Source organism: Argentina silus (assembly GCF_951799395.1).
Source record: "Argentina silus genome assembly, chromosome: 2".
NCBI classification, from domain to species: domain Eukaryota; kingdom Metazoa; phylum Chordata; class Actinopteri; order Argentiniformes; family Argentinidae; genus Argentina; species Argentina silus.
The window spans coordinates 2,996,192-3,012,457 of record NC_139656.1 but is presented as its reverse complement, the minus strand read 5'-3'; the positions used below and the strand labels follow the sequence as shown (position 1 = coordinate 3,012,457).

Here is a 16,266-nt window from a genome sequence, read left to right as displayed (position 1 = left end):
GACGTGTCCACAGTACAAGCTGGTTTTGGGTACTGTTACATTGAAATCGGACAAGTAGGAGACCTTCTGTTCAATTATTTACCATGCCCTTCCTCGCTGATGCATTTTTAAAAACCCTGTTAGCTACGTATATTATCCGACTCCTCAAGGAGCGCACCAGCACCTTGAGCTAATGCAGCAATTGAAAAGGTGGAGTGCCTTTGGCTATGCTCAGTTATTGTGATGGCGCATCACCATCGATACGAACCACTGTTAGATGCGTGGTGAGCGAGTCGTGCAAGCTTCTTCGGTCGCTCTTTTAATGAAATGAAGCGATTGCTTAGGGTGCCCATTGAAAAGGAACGCTCTTTCATCCACATTTCGGTGCGCAGAATCGGTGCGCAACGCGGCGCAGGGCGCACCATGCGCTCTGGTGCTCCATGCGCGCTTCACCCCCGTGCGGTGAAATGCTGCGTCCCACTGACAGCCCATTGACTGACCTGCATCGACAGCACTGATGCGCAGTTCCGTTAACGCGTTTCAGCACCGCACACAGCTAATACGGCAAATTATTTCCTAATCGCTTTAGGACGACATCTCCGATGTAGGCTGGCATTTTTGTCTTCCGTCCACTGGTTTAAATTCAAGCCTGCAGTGGCATTCTGTCTCGGTTCAGCAAGATGAATCTCTTGAGCGTCTTCTGTACATCATTGTTCATCCTCGGAAGTTTTTCCCCAGGTAGGTTTTTTTTTACTTAACAAATCAATAATCATGGCGCACAAAAAAAAGTGTTAACTTTTCAATGGTCAGAGGGAAATTCTCCTTATGCCCAAATGGTTTTTTGGGGAAATTCTCCTTATGTCTTGTGTCATCTGTCTTATGTTATAAAACACAAAGTAGGCTGTTACATGATACTATATTACTAAACCTTGTATTGAAAGTCTGACTAACATGGCTGTTTAAGATGTACAGTATACTTATCTTTCTCAATTTAATAATAACCTGCAGTAGTTACCTGCAAAGGCATAGAAACTCATTGAGACCTACATGTGGATATGAAGGTATTCAGAGTAATGCAAGTGTGAGATCTATAGTGTACACTATGTAGTAGTGTAGTGTATAAGAACTGGTTTAAAGAAGAGAATGTTTCCAGTGTGTAATTCCCACTAAAATGACACCCTGCTGGTTGGATGGATGCCACCCTGCCTGACCTTAAATGAGGCTGTGGTGGCTGGAATGAGGGTGTATTTGTACATTAAAACCTGATTGCTGTGCTCATGGCGAGCTCTTCCACTATCTTTCTGTCATGTATCATCCCCCTTCATAATCCCCACCATCTGGGGCTGAAAACCGCAGTGAAAGTGTGTTCTGACATGACTGCTGGGGTGAAAGAGATATGAAGCCACACACAAAAAGAGATACAGAGAGACACAGAGAGTTATAGCCACACATTGTTAAACCCTCTTTGTTGCCTCTATGCTTGTGTTATCTGTCAGCAGTCAGTCATCCCTTTCACCTTTGACCTTTGACTCATATATGGTCCTGCAGAGGAGGAGAGGGAGAAGAGAGAAGAGCAGTGACTGAAGATAAAAGGCTTGGTGGATCAAAGACTTGATCAATAAATGACACCAGAGAGTATAAGAGCTTATTTAACACTGTTTGGTTTAGACCTTTAATTGGTATTCATCTCAGGCACTGCAGCCTTTGCCCACCATGAAAGGAGAGGGAGAGGTAGAAGAGAGAGGAGGGAGAGAGAAGGAGAGGTGAAAAAGGAAGGGGAGAGAGAGAGGGAGAGAGGTAGAGGTAGAGTTGTGTTGCGTAAGACCCAGCCTTTGACCTGTGTGTAAATAATTAGTGTTTACTATTCCCTGTGGGATATTGACAGAGGAAGGCAGAGCCAGATGACATTCAGGGAGTTCCTCTACTGCTCCCTCTGCTCTTAAATACTTAAACAGGGGTACGTCCCTAGCGTACCCACACACAACACACACACACACACTGCTGCTCCATGACACCCACACACTACTTATTCATGTGACATGGGCCCTGTGTTGTTCAGCTATTGTTCAGTTTATGTTGTTGTGCATTGTCAATCACACTTCACAATCTGTTATCCAGTTACCCAGTAATTACTAGATGGCCGTGTTAGAAAGGACAAAAGAGGTGATGCATTGTCACCCAACTGATGATTAGGTTACTGTAATGATAGCAGTTAAATTAGGGATACAGGGTAAGTGTTAAAATTAGGTTAGTGGTTGAAGATTGGGTTTGTGGTTAGAAAGTACTATACAACCAGCCTGGCTGCCCAGAGAGGGTGAGGTCTAGACATGGCAGCCTGAAGCAGCTTTAGTGCCCTCTGTCTCATAAGGCGAGAGACTGGTGTGTGTGTGTGTGTGTGTGTGTGTGTGTGTGTGTAGCCCGGATTAACGCACGGCCTTTAGGTACTGAAGCCCAGGAGACCTGAGCAAAAAAAGAAAAAGAAATCATGAAACTGAAAAAATATCACCGCAACTTCATTTGTAATTGGTAGGCTACATGGTGTAAGATATGTCCGCACCGCAGATCATCAGAGACTGGTGGGTATCAGGCTATACTCGCACTCCCCATGCGCTTTCACGCATTCCTCCAAATTCGACTCTAGGCAAGTCAGCCTGCGTGCGTAAGTATGCGTCGATGAATTGATTGATATTGCAAACACAAAATAAAAAAATGATTCCAACGCAAGTCAACTAAACATGCCAAACGCCTTCCCCACATATTTCTAATCACGAGAAGCATGAATTCTCCCACCTTTGACCATCCATTGTCTGCATTTGGTTGCGTGTTGCACAGCATTCTATGGATCAGTGAAAGTAAGCAGTCATGTTGAGATTAGGTTATTAATATATTTCTGAATAATATATAAATATCACAAATGTTAATCTATAAAGGAATTATATCTTCGCTGTCTGAATGCTCGTCTCTAGCGAGTCATTTGTAGTCTCTGTCCTATTTTTGCCGTTCTATCTCGCGTCCATGTCCAGCGTATCATGTCTCTTAGTTAGCTACAAGTTAAAAACGTGTCATTATGATTGCTGGAACCTTGGACAATTATTCAAAGAGACACCGTTTGTCTACACTGCGTGCGTAATGGAAAGGCGCACATTTGAGGGAGATGAGACTTAAGCTGTTGCGTTGATGTGTTACATTGGGCCTCATGGAAGCGATATACGAACACATTTCCTCTTATTTTTGTTCGTATCCACGATTTGTTCTTATTTTGTTAGTAGCCTACCTATTGATTTCTGTGATTCACCAATGTTTTGTTATTTTTCTCTTCTCTTAGGTAAGATAACATTTTACGAGTGGTCGAGAGCACTCTTACCAAGATAAAAAAAAAAAAACTCGTTTTCACAGTCCACAAATTGTTTGTCCAACGCAAGGAAACATACGTTTTAAATTTGAGGAACATAAAAACGCATGAATATCATATAATCAAATTTAGATTATCATATGTTTTAGAATAATTATAATGATTGAATTATTAAATTCATGGGCTAAGGAAATACGATTGGTCCATTGATCCCAATTAGTACTATAAAAACCTTGGATGATATTGCGTGCGTTCAGCTTCTGAATGGCTTCCATACTGTTGGCCATCCAGGCCTTAGGCAGAGAACGCGTTTTTAGAGATCGCACAGATCTATTTGATGAGACGGATGAATGGCTGCTGAGCCGTTTCAAATTGCCAAGAGCACTGCTTTTAGATTTGGTCAATACTCTGGAGCCTCAATTTAGGCTATGTCGGTCAAATTCCGTGCCTCTTATATAGTGTTTAGGGGGCGTCTCCAATGTATGATCAAGTGGGATTCATCATTCAGCACACCTGGGCAAGAGCAGATTTGGATGGTTAAGAACATTTGGTGCATCTGGAGTTGACTTCTCTTATTTTTTCTCTTAACAGAAAATCAAGAGAAAATATAACAGACATTTAAGAGAATGTTGCTGCATAAGGCCCATTGTATCATATCTCGTTCGATGACGTATGCCCTGCCATTATAGCTATATTGATGCTACGTGACATGACTTGTGTGCTTTGTGATGTTGCGCTTATGTTGTGAAAGCCTGTAGCAGTAATAATAATAGTCCATCACCCAACACACTATATTGTATCATATTCCGATGGCGGGCAGCCGTGGTCTGGGTATCTGATGTGGAATGTTGAATGCGTTATGCTTTTAAGAGTTGTACATCTGCTCATTTGTTTACATTCAGACATTTGGGTTTTTGGACAGGGTGTGTGTGTGTGTGTGTGTGTGTGTGGCAGAAAAGATTATAGCCAGTTCCCATGGTAGGCTTAATCTTTGCCCCAGGGCCCATGGTAGGCTTAACTGTGTGTGTGTGTGTGTGTGTGTGTGTGTGTGTGTGTGCGTGTGTGCGTGTGTGCATGCATGTGTGTTGTCAGACTGAAGGCCTGGTTGGATTATCTCTCCCATCAGGCAGTGAGGCGTCATACTCCAGCCTGAGGCCTTGTGGGATTGTAATCCACATTTCCGTCAGTGTGTCCTCACTTCTCTAACATCTGGACACACACAGACACACAATTCAAGTGACATTTATAACCTTTATGTGGGGGTGTGGGTATGTGGGGGCGTGTTTGTGTGTGTGTCGTGCGTGTGCATGTGTGTCAGTGGAGGCTAGTTGAGGTAGAAATCAGAGGAAGGTTCATTGTAATGCATTGAATGGAATGAGGATATCATTCCTCATTCCATTCCATGCATTAAAATGAGCTCATCCTCCGATTTCTACCTCCACCAGCCTCCCCTGGTGTATGTATGTGTGTGTGTGTGTGTGTGTGTGTGTGTGTGTGTGTGTGTGTGTGTGTGTACATTCTAACGTGTGTTTTCACTCTGATGTCCATGTCCTCTGCTGCGCTATGCGGTGTGTGTGCCAGCTGGAATGTACAGTAAGGGCCGTTAGCCGCTGAATGGGAAAACGCTGACTAAACCCACCCTCAAGACCCCTTAGAGACACTAAACAACAAATGAGTAAACCTACTGCTTCATCAGAGAGAGAGAGAGAAAGAAGGGGTGTGAATAGAGTGTCAAATAAAGGTAGAAGGGTGAGAGAGAGAGAGGGGGATGAGAGAGGTAATGTGTTTTGGCTCTGGTCAAGTGTACCAGTGGCACAATGCAGTGTGGCTGCAGCACTTTGTAACTGGAATACGTAGGGATGTGGATGGGGAGCCAGCAGGGTACTGAGAGGCAGATACTGGTAAACATGCTGACTTGCCTCACTCTGGGTACTACTGCTCTGATTAATACACATACATACAGTGTATACACACACATTAGGATTAGAGCAGCAAGTCATTTTACACACTTGTGAGATTAAAAGACCATTAGACATAACGAAAACACACTTAGACACAAACAAACGCACCCACCCACACACACACATATACACACCCACATTCAGTAAATTCGATTTGTTACACTTTTATGGTGCTGTCAATGTAAATCTCATTCTTACGGTATAATGAGTTCCTAGCAGGCCTGCTCTAAGGTAGTGTTGAATAAATCAACATACAGAGGGAGCCAGGTACAGAGTTACCTCATGGTCCATATGGTGATATATACAGCACAGAACAGTATAGGGAAGATGATGGAACACCCACTCAGGTCCTTAAGAGCACTGTGAAGACGTAATAATGTCCTTCCTGAGGTGATAGTTGGCTAGTTGAAATTACACTTGATGCTGCACCTGCCAGAGATTCTCTTTTTTTCTTTCTTTTGTACTGCAGTTTTTGGATCACGCTGCAGTTTAGGTTGTGTGGGTTCAGGACCAGTGGACAAATCAATCATGAGCAGTAAAGTGAAACTAAATGGTGCAGGGTAGAATGGCTTCATCCAGCCTCAATGCTGCCCCGAAGTAACACACACTAACCGACCATACAGTACAAACAGAACTGTGCAAAGGTGAACAGTACCCCAGTTTACTGTCACACCATCGCAACTGTTGCCCTAGGTGGTAATCACTTCTCCTAATTACCACAGAGGTCAAAGTTTGAAGTAACGTAACTCTACCCTGAGAGTTAACCACTCACCCACCTAACCACTCTGCCTCACTCTTCAGGTGGAGCGGACGTCATTTGAAAACACGCTCTCATGAGGAGGTAGCCCTGCCTGCGACGTCCAGATATAGCCCTTGTACCACAAGGATGTCCTCTTGGTGTAACGGTTTACATCTGCGGCATCCAGAGGTCCCCAGTTCCACAGTACCAGTTACATAGGAACGCCTGATCAAACATGACTCAATGATTATTAAGACAGACAGACAGACACTGATATCAACTTCAGTGAAGTCTTACTGAGCACTGCTATGCACTGTGTAAGCTACGGAATGTTCAAGAAGAACATAGAAGGAGTAAGTGCTTCACATATTATATCCTGTTCTGGTGTCTCAGTCAGATCTATTGTAGTCTTTTGTAGCCATACCTCCAAATCACGTTGTTCTCACGCCTCCTCTGGAGGACTGGAGAATTTAATATTCGCTGACCTGGCTTGGATCGAACTAAACAAAGCGATAGGAGATTGTGCTTGCAATTTCATTGGATGTTATATTCTAAGAACCCTCCCCCACATGCCTGTAGAATGGTTGCTTGTTGTTATGCGCATCAAATGTTTGGAGCTCCGCCCAAGCAAGGTATTTGATTGGTTCGGTTGTTTCAAACGAGTTGCCACCCCTTTGTAGCTACTTTCTGCAAAGGATTTCCCCAGGCCTTCCGAACTAGGAAAGCCTGGTCTCAACAAGGTTAGATCTATTGTAACCCAGGTGATGACCAGATGCCCATCATCTTTCAAGTTCACTGTCTGTCATCTGTACAACTCAGTGAGAGAATATGTTAGGAGTTATTTACAGAGGAGAATAAATACAGAGGTAAATAAATAAATGTAAATCGTGACAGACTGCAGACACTGTCAGTCTGTGCTGTTCTTCAGAGATCCATTTGAAACGTGTGAGATTCATCATGCGTGAGGTGGCAGGGGAGGATGAGGCTGTCTCCGGGATGAAGGCTGTTGTATGAGGGCTTAGCAGGACTCTCCTACACTAATTTACATGAACAGTACTGCAGATCAATGATCAGCACAGCAACAATCCACTCCATCGCTTGAATGCCTGACTGTGCTGTCTGCAGTAGAGGGTAAATGGACAGGCGTTTATCTCTTTAGCTACTCTGGACGGACTCACTACCTCCTTTGCTGCTTGTAATTACTCTCCTCTTATCACTCTCTTTCCCTCCCTCCCTCCCTCCCTCCCTCCCTCCCTCCCTCCCTCCCTCCCCTCTCATCCCCTCTATCACCTATTCTCGTCTCCTTCACCTCGTTCCCTTGTCTCTCTTCAGTGCTTTGGATGATAACCTTCATCACTCCATCCCTTCCTCGTTTTCGAAACTTCTTGGCCTTGTCATTCCTAATGTCTTTACCTCCCATTTCCTCTCTCTGCATCCTGTCTTTCTCTCTCCTCTATCCTCTCATTCTTTCCATTACAATCCATCTCTTTTTGTCTCTGTTTATCACTCGTATATTTAAATTCAAATAAATTCAATTATGTTTTATTGGCATGAATGAAAGAAGCAATCAAATAATGCCAAAGCGATACAAAACACAACAGAAATTCCAAATATTAACTGTAAAAGATAATGAATGCAGACAAATTACAACCAAGAATACAATTGAAATGTGTCACCATAGTTAATCTGTGTTATCATTCCACAAAATTCCATCTACCATAGATGAGCATCTTAAGAAATTGCCAATGTAGAGACTAAGGAGAAACAGTCTCAGTGGGGCTAGAACCAGCAACCACACAGTTACAGTGCACTCTGAAGACAGTGAAGTGTTGTCCCACCGCTGCCACCAATTTAGCTGGGAAAACAGCTGGAACAGGTGTGGGAGCCAAAAAAAACCTACAATTACAGTTCAAGTACATTAACCCCTGTGCCATAAATGTCCAGACCTCTTGGCAGGGGCCTTAAGTAAGTCAGTAAGGTATGCTTAAGTGCAAGGAGCCCACATTATTGCAAGGATATTAATGTATAAAGGATATCAAGTATAGGATGGAGTACCAGGCACTTACAGCTAGCTTAGGTATGACCTTTTCAAAACGAGTGGCCATTGATTAATTTTATGTTTAAAGATGTAAAGGTGAAACCAGGTTAATTGAGCTGGGAAAATGTGGTGTTGATTTTATTCATTCCATTGTTATGGGAATTCAGACTGTAGGTCGAAAGCTGGCTCTTTGGGCGATCTTCCCGCTTTATCTAGGAGACACAGACATAAGGTATGCACATTAGAGACTAGAACTGCAAAAACAAACAACCAGAAAAGGGAATCAGGGAAAAGGGATTTGGATAAAGAATGATAATGAGGTTGAAGATACCTGAAGATTTTAGTTTTGGCAAGCTGTTACAGAAAGCTCTTTTTTCTCTCTCTCTCCGTCGCCCTTGTTGCCTCTGTCTCTCTCTTTCTTTCTGTCTCTCCCTCTCTCTCTCTCTCTCTCTCTCTCCCTCTCTCCCTCTCTTCCTCTCTCCGTCTGTCTGTCTCTCTCCTGCAGTGTGTTTGGGTGCTCATGGGAGATTTGCGCAGAGGCTGCTGAATGATTTGTTCGTCAACTACACCAACGCGCTGAGGCCAGTGGAGGATACAGACCACATCATCAACGTCACCCTGCAGATCACCCTCTCCCAGATCATAGACATGGTAACAACACACACGCACACGCACACGCACACACACACACACACGCACACACACACACACACACACACACATATGAATGCACAGATGCACACACGCATACACAAACCTGTGTGTTTCTGTACCTGTGTGTGTTTCTGTACCTGTGTGTGTTTCTCCTGGCAGGATGAGCGGAACCAGATCCTGACCACATACCTGTGGATCCGCCAGGTGTGGAGCGACGCCTACCTCACCTGGAAGAAGGAGGACTACGATGGGCTCGATACCATCCGCATACCTAGTAGTTATGTATGGAGGCCTGATATTGTCCTATATAACAAGTAGGTCTGGCTGGTATTGTGACACATCGGTTCCTCCTGCACGGGTTTGATCCTGTCCTCCTCCTCCTCCTCCTCCTCCTCCTCCTCATCCGCATCCACTCTTTGTCATGTTGCTATGGACACAAGCTGGATACTCCTAGAGGGCGTTACTCAGGGAGTATCCTGGCCACCAGTCTGCCTCTGCAGTTCATCACAGTGTTCTACAACAATGGTTCTCCGATGTTGAAACGTTTTATGTGCCATTACAATTTAAGAAAAGGCAGAGTTGCCAATAACAACACAAATTGAACGGTCAGTTTAGAACAGCCACAACCTACTAATGGGTCTGGACCTGTCATTTGGGAAACACGGTATTAGTGGAATAATCCTGCACTTTATGTGTCTTATTCTTCCTTTATTGTGTTCTGTTTTACTGTAATGCTCTTTGTTCGGGATTACAACAATTCATTACACAATTCATTCAGAATAATCCCCTTTCCATGGGTCAGACTTTACTATGTTTTAATATGTTGTTCGGGAGGGCTTTCCTGGGGAAATACCTAAACAGGTGTGTGCTACTATATTTCTGTGCCTTGGTAATTTACCTGAGAGTAATCACCTTCCCTTGCTGAGCTGTGTGTACCACGACGTGTTTAGTTGTATTAGTTGTATGTGATAGTTCTGCTGCGATATAAAGCAGTTGGGTTCTGTTATGGTTCTGTCATGGTTCTGTTCTGACAGGGTTGTGTTGTTGTCACTGAGTTCTGTCCTGTCTCTGTGATGAATGACAGAGGCCTAGTGAGAGAGCTGTAGGAGAGGAGTGAGCTCTGACAGGTGGGGTTCACTCCTCCCCTCCTGCTCCCCTTGTGCCCTGACTCTGTCCCTACCTTACCCATCACTGCCGTCCCTCTCTTTCTCTATCCCTGAGTCTGTCTCTGTCTCTCACTCACTCACTCACTCACTCACTCACTCACTCTATTATCTGTCTGTCTCTTTGTCTCTCTGTCTGTATCTAACTGTCACGCAATGTCCATCACCCACACCCTCATGTTTACCTGCTTCTCTAGTCACACTAGTCAGACATTCTACAGTAAGTATATTTTTATTTCAGTACTCACTGTTTCACCCCTGTGCTTTGAGTTGCCTATTATATCTCCCTCTTTCCACTCTAAATTCAATTGAATTATAATAACAAATTCTATTGACATGAAAAGTGAAGGAATCGACTCACCCACCCCCCCCTCCCCCCAGTGCTGATGACCAGTTCTCCAACTCCATGGAGACTAACGTGGTCATCCGTAACGACGGTCAGATCATGTGGGACCAGCCGTCCATCACTAAGAGCTCCTGCTCCGTAGATGTGTCTTTCTTCCCCTTCGATGCCCAGGACTGCCGCCTCACCTTCGGCTCCTGGACACACAACGGGAACCAGATGGATCTGATCAACGCCCTCGACAGTGCCGACCTTGCCGACTTCGTGGCCAACGTGGAATGGGAGGTCGTTTTGTCTATGTGTTTAATAATTTCACTCTTACTTGACTAGGTCAATTTCATTTAGAACATACCCAGTCAGCAGAGAAATGACAGCCCAGATCTGGCCCATGTCTATTTTCTGGATTCCAGAATTGGCCCAGGTACAACTTTGTTCCCCGGGGCCAGAAGTGAGCTGGCTCTGACTGCCATTCCTAAGCTTTATCTTTGAAAAAGCAAGACCTTGGCCAGCATGTGGATGTGGCCCAGGTCCCAACCACACTCAAATGAAAGATGGCCCAGTAGCTACAGGAACGTATCAAGGCCACATTCCTCATACCAGAACGTATCAAGGCCACATTCCTCATACCAGCTCACAGCAGGTCTGGCCCATGTAATATGTTTCCACCACAAGACCAGATCTGGCCCACAATTGTCTGCTGACTGGATATTCCTTCAATGCAATGGCCCTATCTGTTGCAGACATTTGTTTCACACCAAAAATGCATCAAAGTTGCAGCAGAAATAACAGACATGATGACTTTACCTCACATCCTACAACACGCCAGCTTTGTCCATTGCACAGTCCCTCCACAGAATAGCTCACCCCCCTCTTATATAACCAGGTTCTGGGCATGCCGGCTAAGAAGAATGTGATCCTGTACGGCTGCTGCTCTGACCCCTACCCTGACATCACCTTCACACTGCGCCTGAAGCGGCGGGCATCCTTCTACATCTTCAACCTGCTGATCCCCTGCATGATGATCTCCTTCTTGGCTCCGCTGGGCTTCTACCTGCCCGCTGATTCTGGGGAGAAGGTATCCCTGGGTGTCACCGTGTTGCTGGCCCTCACTGTGTTCCAGCTGCTGGTGGCCGAGAGCATGCCTCCCTCTGAGAATGTGCCACTCATAGGTGAGAGGGAGGGAGTGTGTGAGTGTGTGTGTGTGTGTGTGTGTGTGTGTGTGTGTGTGTGTGTGTGTGTGTGTATGTGTGTGTGTGTGTTTGTGTGTGTGCGTGTGTGTTTGTGTGTGTGTGTGTGTGTGTGTGTGTGTGTGTATGTGTGTGTGTGTGTGTTTGTGTGTGTGTGTGTGTGTGTGTGTGTCCTTGTAAGGGCACCCTTTAGAGAACCCTTTTCGGTTCCATGTACAATACTTTTGGGTACCATGTCGACCCTTTTGGGTTCCATTTAGAACCCTCTGTGGAAAGGGTTCAACATGGACATGGTACTAGAATAAATAAGTAAATAAATGCTATTTTAAAAGATAGCACCCCTGATAGGCTAGACGGAATGCCGCCCAGACCTGTCTATTCCATTCAAATCACCAGAAGTGCGTCGGGGGATAGGAAGGCAGGGGCCAGGAGTTGATTTGGGATTGGATTAGGGAGGGAGGGAGGGAGGGAGAGGGAGAGGGAGAGGGAGAGGGAGAGGGAGAGGGAGAGGGAGAGGGAGAGAGAGAAAGAGAGAGAGAGAGAGAGAGATATCGGGGGAAACATAAGAATATGAATATATGCTTTTCTTTTGGTTTTTCAGGTCATTTGATGCTCTAACCTAGACTGACTAGTGCTCCTCATAGACCTCCATCTTTGTCCTCACATAAACACAGTCAATGCTTTGTAAATATTTTATCAGCCTTACTCAGCACAACATCCTCATGTAGCCTCCCTCCCTCTGCTGCACCATTTAACCATCAGGCCATAGATGAGATGTGATACCATGGGAAGAGCAAAGAGGCCTGAATATTGAATACGTACTGAAATACATGCATAATAAAAAAAAAAAACAGAGAAGCAGGTTTTTGAGTTGTGTTTCGATACAGGAATGAGTTTGCTGTTTGTGTTGTGTGTGTGTGTGTGTGTGTGTGTGTGTGTGTGTGTGTGTGTGTGTGTGTGTGCGTGCGTGTGTGTGTGTGCCTGGCTTTGAAGGCTGTCGTAAATCCACTTCCTGTTGTGGGATAATGGTGATGTACTGTAATGGTGAAGTGGCCAGATAGTCAATAATGGCTGTTGGGATAATTTAATGTACTGCAATCCTGGCTTGATAACCAATAGTCTGCTCTCACTCTGGAATCATTGCTGGTTTCTCTATTGAACAAGTGTCCTAATGTGGGGTAGTAGTTTTTAGAAGTAAGCCAAAGTAAATTTTTTCAGAGCATAATGATGATGATTAATCATTTTGTTGAACAGGATATTTATATTGGTAAGAATTGTGGGTGTACATGTCAAATAAAGTGTGTACATGTCAAATAAAGTGTGTACATGTCAAATAAAGTGTTACTGAATTGGTAGTTATAATGATAGTAAAGGTATGTAAGCTTGATTTTCTTTAATTCCAACGCACAGTAAAAAAAAAAGTATTTTTTATACTAGACTTTCTTACTGGTCTGCCCGTTTCCTCAGAGACATGATGATACCGCTTGTCTTCATTCCTCAATAGCATACAGCCCCCCAGACCTCATTGAGTTCAATAGCGTAAAGCCCTAGATGCTAATGTGTAGCTCTGATCTCTACTCTAACTCTCTCAGGGAAGTACTACATTGCTACCATGACGATGATCACTGCGTCGACGGCGTTGACCATCTTCATCATGAACATCCACCACTGTGGTCCGGAGGCCCGCCCTGTTCCTGAGTGGGCGCGCCGCTTCATCTTGCACCACTTGGCTCGTATTTGCTTCGTCTACGAGGTGGGAGAGAACTGCCTCACCGGCTCGCCCAAAAAACAGGCACCGCCCGAGCCCGAGCCCCCGCCTGGACCGGACCTCACAGCGCAATCACACCGCCGAGGGACCAACTGGGATGTCAACGGGCAGGCCTGGGGGGGCCAGGGGTACCAGGGGAGCCAGGGGGGGAGGGGTGCGGAGGAGGGGGGTGCGGAGGGGCTGAAGACTCAGGATGAGAGGAGAGAGGAAGGGGTACAGGGGGGGAGAACAGGGACACGTTGGTCGAGTGAGTACAGTAACTGGAAGGAGGATCTGTTTATGAGTATCGACTCTGCAGAGGAGGACGGAGCAGCAGGGGGAGAGAGAGGAGGAGGAGGAGGAGGAGGAGGAGACACAGATAGAGGCAGAGGTACTGGAGGAGACAGAGGATGTATGGGAGGAGAGAGAGGAGTAGGGGGTGCAGTAGGGGGCAGGGGGAGGAGGGAGGTGGTGGTGAGAGCGCAGTGTGTGTGTCAGCACCCGGCCATACGCAGGAACATCGAGTACATCGCCAGCTGCTACCACGACCAGCGTGCCACCCAGAGGCGCACGGGGGAGTGGAGGAAGGTTGCCAAGGTCATGGACCGCCTCTTTATGTGGCTCTTCTTCATCATGGTCTTCCTCATGAGCCTCCTCATCATGGGCAAGGCCGTCTGAGTGAGACTGAAGGAGGGAAAAGTTGTCCCTAACCACTGATACAGGGTCAGATTCACTGAACCAAAAAGGTTTCCTTCCTCTGCTGTCCCTGGAGGATAAGCATTTAAAGGGTTCTTCAAATGGTTCTCCTAAAGGGACAGCGGAAGAACGCTTTTTTAAGAGTGTAGTTTTACATCCTTCTAATGGTTAAGGTTTGAGTTGGGGGTAGGGTAATGTGATCAAAGATCTGTGGTTAGGTGCAACTTTTACCCCAAGGCTGTAAGCATAGGAGGAGAGCAGAGGGAAAGGAGTGGCCAACCAACCCATTCACAGAGTTTACCTGAGGAGATACAGTGGAAATGTGTTTTTTTACCCTAGTAAACTAGTAGTTCATGTTCAGCACTTCAAAGAGACTTTCAATAAATGATTTCTTTACAGAAGAGGAGGACTCAATTTGTGGACTGTTGACCTGTGAAATGGAGCCAAAGCAATCCTGCTGCCACCTGGAGATGCACACGCACACGCACACGCACACGCACACGCACACGCACACACACACACACACACACACACACACACACTACAATATAATGGGAGAGCAGTTCTCTTAATTGTCACATTTTTATATTCATGTAATTTTTACTGCTCTTTGTTATTTTACAGATGTATCTAATCACCATGTATGTACATTTCACTTGGACTTTGTGTCATTGGGCAATTGTATTTTTAAGTGTACTTCTCAACCCTGCCAGTCACTGCATGAGAACCACAGCACTTTAGAGGTGCACACTTAAACAAGAAGCGCCCTTTTAAGTGCTCATGTGAAAATGTTAAAGACTTGATTTGTAGAGGTATGGTGTAGTATTGACAATGCAAACAGAATATGGGCCATGCTTAAGATTACACGTCTGGCATTTATCACTTGTCTTGTACCGCTATGAAGTATCTAAAATGGATATTGCATAATATGTACTACACCATTAAATCTATTACATATTTCATACTTTTAAAAAACGTCTTGATATGTTCGTTGGTTCACCGCTCTACAAATATTTCAAAATGAACAAAAGAGGAACAACGTAGTCAGATTCTGTGGAAGTTCTAAGGACATGTACTGTAGCAATCCAATAACCCTTATACATCATCAGTGCTTTGTGAATGAATCAGGAAAGCAATTGAACTTTTAAAGATTTAAACCCATCTGAGTGTTCACCAGTGAAGGGGGAGTCTAATCTCTCTCATCCACTGTCACTAATCCTCGGGCTAGTGGGCTAGTTTAATTTCCATCTTTGCTGTGTAGAAACAAAACACACCTGAACTCGACACACTGAAAAAACTGTTTAGCAGCCCTGATATGACTGGCTACAGCCTACAGCCTCAAATACATTATCGGGGGCTTACTCAGGAAGGGGCTTTCTCAGATAGATTCACGCTTTAAATGGAAAATCTCCATTAAAGATGTGATTTAGTCGAGGATTAGGCTTAATCTGTGTCTGGGAAATGGAAACCAGCCTTACATGTCTATCTGAATAAGCCCCCTCCTGAATAAGACCTCATCATTCCAGATGATGGTGACATGTTCCAGAACCCTGTTTGGACAATAAGGAGACAACAGGGTAAAACTGTATTTATGTAAGGGTATTACTCCCACACAAAAGCTGTCAAAGAGACTAACTGTGTGTGTGTACATATTTTGTATGTGTGTATATGTGACAGCCACCAGATCAGTGAGGTAATAGTGACAACCAGCCTTTAAAGAGCAACTTGAGTTAGTTCCAGCTGTGAACTTCAGCAGTGGGGTCAGATAGGACAGCTTTAAGCTTTTAAAAGTCCATTTAGCTTCGACAGACTGGGTCATATAATGAATGTTGCCATTGCTGGGTCAGATTTTTCAGACGAAACTAAATGCCCCCTCAATTTCCACTCAGTATCATGCTTTGCGTGTGTGTGTGTGTGTGTGTGTGTATGTGTGTGTATATTTTATATACACACACACACACACACACACACACACACAAATATATTATATATTTCCTCTTCCCTATATTACATCATTTACTCAGCCTTCCCCACTGAGATTGATCCATGACCCCATACATACACATACACTACCCCCCTGACCCATCCACCCCCTCCAGAGACATTAGCCCTAATGAGTCTTGTGGGTGAGCTTCTCTTTGCCCCTCAGAGCCCACACCAGCTCATCACTCACAATAACTTATTATAGCCCATCATAACCTGTGTGTGTGTGTGTGTTTAGTATGTGTGTGTGTTTTGTATATGTTTGATGTAATTGCTCATTACGAGAGCTGATGGCCTCAGGGGTTCCTGAGCGGTCTCTGAAGTAGAGACTAATAGGGTAGTTTGAACATAAACACTCACTATTTACACTCACTCTTTACCTCCTAATTAAAAACCCATTAGCTATACAGAGACCTCCTCTTTT

The 16,266-nt window shown here is 44.8% G+C and overlaps 1 protein-coding gene across 1 annotated transcript; it reads left to right on the top strand.

Moving 5' to 3' along the window:
* The first annotated feature begins 625 nt into the window (after positions 1-625).
* LOC310801135 (neuronal acetylcholine receptor subunit alpha-10-like) lies at positions 626-14,796 on the top strand. The gene is made up of 6 exons (XM_083665124.1): positions 626-717; positions 8,575-8,720; positions 8,883-9,037; positions 10,268-10,514; positions 11,113-11,398; positions 13,009-14,796. The coding sequence occupies exons 1-6, from the start codon at positions 660-662 to the stop codon at positions 13,839-13,841; spliced, it is 1,725 nt and encodes a 574-aa protein (XP_083521250.1). The 5' UTR covers positions 626-659; the 3' UTR covers positions 13,842-14,796.
* The last annotated feature ends 1,470 nt before the right edge of the window (positions 14,797-16,266 follow it).

Coding starts and splice junctions, on each gene's coding strand:
- LOC310801135 (XM_083665124.1), top strand. CDS start 660: ATGAATCTCTTGAGCGTCTTCTGTACATCATTGTTCATCCTCGGAAGT. Junction 718..8,574: donor CCTCGGAAGTTTTTCCCCAG/GTAGGTTTTTTT, acceptor TCTCTCCTGCAG/TGTGTTTGGGTGCTCATGGG. Junction 11,399..13,008: donor TGAGAATGTGCCACTCATAG/GTGAGAGGGAGG, acceptor TAACTCTCTCAG/GGAAGTACTACATTGCTACC.